This window comes from Ranitomeya variabilis, chromosome 8 (genome assembly GCF_051348905.1).
Source record: "Ranitomeya variabilis isolate aRanVar5 chromosome 8, aRanVar5.hap1, whole genome shotgun sequence".
Classification (NCBI taxonomy): Eukaryota; Metazoa; Chordata; class Amphibia; order Anura; family Dendrobatidae; genus Ranitomeya; species Ranitomeya variabilis.
The window spans coordinates 166644070-166651055 of NC_135239.1; the positions used below are offsets into that span (position 1 = coordinate 166644070).

Below are 6986 nucleotides of genomic sequence, written 5' to 3' on the forward strand. Positions count from 1 at the left end.
GAGCCCTATCATTGCACTCAAAGTATGATGTCAACAAAAGTGCCCCACAGACACTGTAAATTACCACCAAAGTGAATTACTCCACAGTACCCTCCACACGCACAGTATGAAGACCCTACTATATCCCACTCCACAAGTCCCCAGAAAAGTATGAGGACACCTACATTGTATGGTCCCTCAACTGTGACCTTCACACAACCATCCATACAATATAATGCATTGCACAGCTCTCTGCAAAAGTATAATGCACCGCATGCTCTATACACTATAATGCAACCCATAGTCCTTTGCATAGTATAATGCACCCACACTCCCTGCACTATAATGCACCCCATAGTCCTCTGTGTAGTATAATACACCCCATACTCCATACAGTATAATGCACCCCATAGTCCTTTATACAGTATAATGCACTCCATAAACCATACAACATAATGCAATACATGGTCCATACAGCATAATTCCCCCTACAGTCCTCTATACAGTATAATGCAACCATAGTTTTCTGTATAGTATAATGCACCCCATACTCCATACAGTATAATGCACCCCATAGTCCTCTGTGTAGTATAATGCACGCCATACTCCATACAGCATAATGCACCCCATAGTCCTCTATACAGTATAATACACTACATAATCCACACAACATAATGCAATACATGGTCCATACAGCATAATGCACCCCATAGTCCTCTATACAGTATAATGCACCCATAGTCTTCTGTGTAGTATAATGTACCCCATAGTCCATAAAGTATAATGCAACCTATAGTCTATACAGCATAATGCACCCAATAGTCCATACAGTATAATGCACCCCATTGTCCTCTGCATAGTATAGCGCACCTCATAGTCATCCATACAGTACAATGCTCCCCATAATCCATACAGCATAATGCACCAGATAGTCCATGCATCAAAATGCACCCAATAATCTATACAGAATAATGCAGCCTATTGTCTTTTGGATAGTATAATTCACCACAGTCATCCACACAGTATATGCACCCTACAGTTCATACAGCATAATGCATCCCATAGACCATACAGTATAATCCACCCCATGGTACTCTGTATGGTATAATGCACCCTATACTCCATACAGTATAATACAAACTAAAGGCAATGTCATAAATACTTTTTTGTTTTTACAATTTCTCCTCGCTTGGAATTTTTGTATGTTTTCCTGTACACTATGTGGTGAAATGAATGACGTCATTCAAAAGTACAACTTGTCCCCCAAAAAACAAGCCCTCATATGGCTATGTGGACAGAAAAATAAAAAAGTTGTGAGTTTGGAAAAATTGGAAGAAACAAAGGCGCAAAAATGAAACTTGACCTTGTCATTAAGGGGGTTAAATAATGACTTTACAGGGAGGAAGAAAGCAGATGACAATTATTCTCTTACTCTCTCCATACACATTGGACGATCTCGTGAACATGTTACACATCAGACTTCTCTCATCACATGACTTTAGTATCATCATTATTACATAGGGCTTTCACTGCTGCCATTTTCCAAACATCAGTTAATAAATGGAACAACATGACAACTTCCCCACATAACACTAATTGGAATAAATAGGAAAACTACAAAGATAGCTATAAAAGTAATACACTGCATCTCCTTATAGCATTAATAGAATGCGCTTTCCCTTTAAATTTAGCGCCGCATGCATCATGTGCCTCAACCATCAACCAATAGCATCGCAGGATTTGAACTCAAAGAAAGAAACAAAACGTCAGTTGGTGCCAGTCTGCGATTGCTCTAATAGAGAAAAGACCGGCTCCTTACTGATTACTAGAAGTGACAGTTTTTTGGATTTATACCCGGATCGTTACCTGCTGATTGGAAGACAGCCGCCACCGACCGCCCTACAGAGGTGAGAACCATTGTGTCATGAATAAACTGCTGATTTATGTCATCCCGGATACTGACAGTTGGGATCTATACTGAAAGCAAAAGATTTCACCATAAAAACCCAAATATAGATAATGGGGTGATTATGCATAAATGGGATAAAATATGGTGATCTGAATAAATATTTAAAATGTGGATAATGAGGTGTAAATATTAATCTGAAACACACGGGGCCACATATTTCTTCTAGCAATTCCCAGATCCAATACTTAGAAGTGCCATTATTAGCCTGTATATAATAGTTATATAATACATAGATGACCGATTACATACAGTTATGGCAAAATCTAAGAGACCACTGCAAAATTTTCAGTTTATCTGATTTTTCTCTGTATAGGTATATTTTTGAGTAAAATGTAAATTGTTGTTTTACTCTACAAACTTCTGACGTGTCTCCGAAATTCCAAGAAATAATTTTTATTTTTTTTTCTGAAAAGGAGAAATGGTCCAAATTTTTTTTTTAAAAATGCATTGCTTGCAGACCTCAAATAATGCAAAGAAAACAAGTTCATAATCATTTAGAAACAACAATACTAATGTTTTAACTCAGGAAGAGTTCAGAAATTAATATTTTGTGGAATAACCATGATTGATAATCACAGCTTTCATGTGTCTTGGCATGCTGTACACCAGTCTTTCACACTGCTCCTGGGGCAAAAATGTAAGCAGTTCTTCTTTGTTTGATGGCTTGTGACTATCCATCTTCCTTTTGATTACATTTCAGAGGTTGTCCATGCGGTTCAGGTCTGGAGATTGGGCTGCCCATGACAGGGTTTTGATGTGGTGGTCTCTTAATTTTTGCCAGAGCTATAAATATATATATATATATATATATATATATATATATATATATATATATATATATATATATATATATATATATATATATACATATAAAAATATACATACACATATATACATATATATATATATTTAAGCACCACTCCAGTGGTTATCTTTAGTGCACCGTGGGAGTGGGAGTTCTTTATATGTAATTCTCCTGGCTCCTGTCTCATATTCGTCTGCCACCCCCTTAATCCTTTTCGAGTGTTGCTCCTATCAGTCTCTGGCGAAAGGTGACCTGCCATTAGCTCCAGTGTTTCATGGAGCGGCGCAGAGGTCACTTTTCAATACATCCCTATGAGAGCCTAGTTCTGGTTCTCATAAACTTGCATTGAGCTCTTGTAATCTAACTTCTGACTTGCAGCCAGTCAGAAGTTATGGGCACAAGATGGCGCCATGGAACTGAAGCGCCGTCGGTAAAAGAATGTGATCAGGCGGCTTACATTTAAAGCACCACTTCAACAGAACAAACAAAACAAATCACTGGAGTGGTGCTTTAAGTAGAAAATAGGGTCTGTTTTGTTTACTAGCTACAGCGCCACTTCTGTCAGTGGGTCATGTTGGGTATTACTATTAAATACCAATCAAGTCAATAAAGCTGCAATACTGCAAAACATGTAATGCGGGCCGTGGTAGTTACGTTTTGGGTTACACATTAAGTTGATAGCATTACTCTACTAGAGATCCTATAGAAAGAGCCATGCTCTGCATATTCAAGTTTTCATTTTTCTGTATGTTAGTTTCCAAGAAGAAGAGTAAAAATGGCCATGAGGAAGCGGAAGAGAGAACTGATCGCCCAGTATGAAGAGGAGTGGTAAGTAGATGAGGTTACATCACTGCACTCATCACAATCTATACACTTAGGGTATGTGCACATGTCAGGATTTCTTGCAGAAATTTTCCTGACAAAAAAACGGAAATTTCTGCCAGAAATCCGCATGCGTGTTTTTCGACGCGTTTTTGACACGTTTTTGATGCGTTTTTGATGCAATTTTTGTGCGTTTTTTCCCTGATGCATTGAATTGCGGGAAAAAAGCAGAAAATCCACAAAATTAATGAACATGCTCATTTTTTACCGCGATGCATCCATGTGCACAAAACATGCAGAATGCATTCTAAATGATAGAATGCATAATGCATGCATTTTTAATGAGTTTTTATAGCGTTTTTAGCACGAAAAAACGCGAAAAAACCTGAACATGTGCACATGGCCTTACACCGGCAAATCCATAGTGACCATTACACATCACCACTACACATATTTATGCCATTTACAGCTCAAAACTCATGTCAGATCCCCGTGAGGAGAACACCCATCAGGATGTAAGTGAATTATGTGTGGCCATAGTACGACCATGTGCATGAGGCCTAATACTACCTCTTCTATTACAGTTCACGATCTGCCACCCAGGAAGAGGCCAAGAGGAGGAAGACAGAAGATGACATCCCCCAGCCAGAAGAGCGGGCAGCTTTCACCACACTCCTTGGTAAGACTCATTGTACCTTCCAAGGTTTCCAGATACAAAGTATTAGATTATATGACATGTATTAATCTATTTCATGTGTTTTATGGTAGAGAAACATGTAGAGAAGTGATCTCCCTCAGCCTCTTATACTTATACCTAGTATGATACGTGGTGAGCAGTGTCGTGGCTTTGGTTTCACCTCAATAGTGATGCCATATCTTTAGGACAATTCTTCAGTATCTGATCAGTGGGTGTTGGGTGCCAAATCTCCATCAATCTGATATTGATGAGCTGTCCTGAGGATAATCCATCATTAATGAAGAACTCTACAACCCCATTAATTTAAGATTAATAGCAATAAAAATGTTTTCAATACAAAGTTCATAGTGAAATAAATCTATTTTTCTCATTTTTGTAGAAGAAGAATACATCAGATGTTTTCTAGCCAGGGACAGCTGTCTTAAGATTTCGGACAAGGTATTATTGTAGTGAAGGATAAGAAATCATCCAGATCTGAGAAGATCCATCATAGGGAAATAAAGGGCTTCTTCTTATGTAACAGTGGCCAGATATTACCATACATAGGAATATACTGATATATATGTTCTGTATTATATATACCTTCTAACTCTACTCTTCCCTCTAGTATCTCCTCGCCATGGTCGCCGCTTACTTCAGGAGAGCAGGACTGCGATCTTCAGAATATAAAACCTTCTTTTTTCCAGCTCTGTGAGTCTCTTTTATTATTACACATTCATGTCTATAAGTAACTTTGTTTTATTGTAAAACCAAGATATCTTTTCTACCACTTGGCTAAATACATGATAATTGCATTTGTTGTTGCTGTTAGTCTGTATTTTCTTCTGACGTGTATTATAATTTGTTTGGTTTCATTTCTCTCCCTCCAGGTTTTTAGCCAACCAGTTTGAAGAAGACGAGCCGTGTCAACGGGAGATCTACCGCTGGGCCCTTGGATGGACGTGGAGCATGAAGAAGGACCGACTACTACAATTCCGCAATGTTCTGCTCACCAGGATGGAATTTCGGGCTTGGGTGGATCGGGCCACCTGTGATCTGGTTAGCAATATAAACAATAATCATATAAACTGATCTGTAAATATATGTCACAATATAAACAGTATGCTTAAATGAATCCCTTAGACCTGATGGAGAGCTTGTACTTACTTTGCAAAGCCACGTCAAAATGGTCGTGTAATACTGATATTAGGCAGAGCCTTTTATGAGTGCAGCCATAGCTGGACTCATGAAATGCTTGTTTTAATATCAAAATCAAGAAAACTTTAATAAGTGATTATAAAGTCATTCTGCCATAGATTTTCAGTAATCACACCAGTATCATCAGGTCTAAAATATATGCAAATTGGATTATGATTAATGGCGACATATTCCCTTTAAACTCTGATTGTAATCAATTTTTCAATTCTAGATCATGGCACAAGACCCTGACCACTGGGCATGGAAGAGAGAGAGGAATATCCATCACAGCTGGGCAATCCGTTGGTTCAGGAAGAGTAAAGCCCTTTCCTGCTCTCTCTGTAACATCGTTCCAGGCAAGAAGGAGGAAGATGTGAATATCTAATGAAACAGAGCTGCTGGACCTACAAGAAGAAGAACATGGCTGGAAGAGGAACAAAGCTGCTGGACCTACAAGAAGAAGAACATGGCTGGAAGGGGAATATAGCTGCCGGTCCTACAAGAAGAACAGCTAGAAGACATGAGGGATGAAAAACTGGAGAAAGTAGAGAAGTATGCTTAACAGTCACACACTGAAAATTCACATCTCACTGTACACAGACAACATACAGACACTTCATATACTGTACACATAGACACACTATGATGTTGTAATGAGTGATTCATTTCTTAAATTTAAGAGGGGACTGGATGCCTTTCTTGTAAAGTATAATGTTACAGGTTATATATATTAGATTCCTTGATAGGGCGTTGATCCAGGGAACTAGTCTGATTGCCGTATGTGGAGTCAGGAAGGAATTTTTTTCCCCAATGTGGAGCTTACTCTTTGCCACATGGGTTTTTTTTGCCTTCCTCTGGATCAACATGTTAGGGCATGTTAGGTTAGGCTATGGGTTGAACTAGATGGACTTAAAGTCTTCCTTCAACCTTAATAACTATGTTACTATGTTATGTTTTCACACTTGTACTTTATAGTGGTAACCTCCCTTAGTATGCCCGGAGGAAGGGCAGTACAGCAGCCATGGTTTCCCTACAGGTTTCCACCACTGGGGGTTTTCCTGTCCTGAGTGTTGCTATACGCTCTTTGTGAGTGATGGAAGGTAACCAGCACATATAAAGCATATAATAAACTTCACACTATTTAAACTTTCCATGATGTGTCTGAGTGTTTATTTGATACTTTTATGTGTGGACAGGACCGCCATCAGAGCATTACTGCCCTCACTGTAGTGAGGGACCCGGTGAGCAAAAGCACTTCTGCTTTTTCACAGGGCCCGAGGGTATAATAAATTAAACTGAAGAAAATATGGAGCGCTGACTTCATAAATATAAAATATATTTTATTATTTAATTAAAATCAATAATAAAGAAAATATATACAGGGTGTACATCAAGAAGGAAACAACACATGCCACCTAGTGAGCACTTACAGTGCTTGGGCTGTCGTAGTACGGGACTACTGTTATACACAGGAATAATTGAAAGTGTATAAAGGATATTAAAAATCCAGCAGATAAACATACATCACCTCAAAAGAG

General features: G+C 38.5%; 1 protein-coding gene across 1 annotated transcript; it reads left to right on the forward strand.

Annotated features, from left to right (window-relative positions):
* Positions 1-1753: 1753 nt before the first annotated feature.
* Positions 1754-4966, forward strand: LOC143788835 (speedy protein 1-A-like). The gene is made up of 5 exons (XM_077278746.1): positions 1754-1886; positions 3508-3581; positions 4160-4254; positions 4652-4710; positions 4880-4966. The coding sequence occupies exons 2-5, from the start codon at positions 3529-3531 to the stop codon at positions 4964-4966; spliced, it is 294 nt and encodes a 97-aa protein (XP_077134861.1). The 5' UTR covers positions 1754-1886; positions 3508-3528.
* Positions 4967-6986: the final 2020 nt, after the last annotated feature.

What these genes read in the sequence shown, in the direction of transcription:
- LOC143788835 (XM_077278746.1), top strand. Translation starts at nt 3,529, where the DNA reads ATGGCCATGAGGAAGCGGAAGAGAGAACTGATCGCCCAGTATGAAGAG. An exon ending in GCCCAGTATGAAGAGGAGTG is followed by an intron (nt 3,582 to 4,159) that starts GTAAGTAGATGA and finishes CTTCTATTACAG; the next exon opens with TTCACGATCTGCCACCCAGG. An exon ending in GTCTTAAGATTTCGGACAAG is followed by an intron (nt 4,711 to 4,879) that starts GTATTATTGTAG and finishes TCTTCCCTCTAG; the next exon opens with TATCTCCTCGCCATGGTCGC.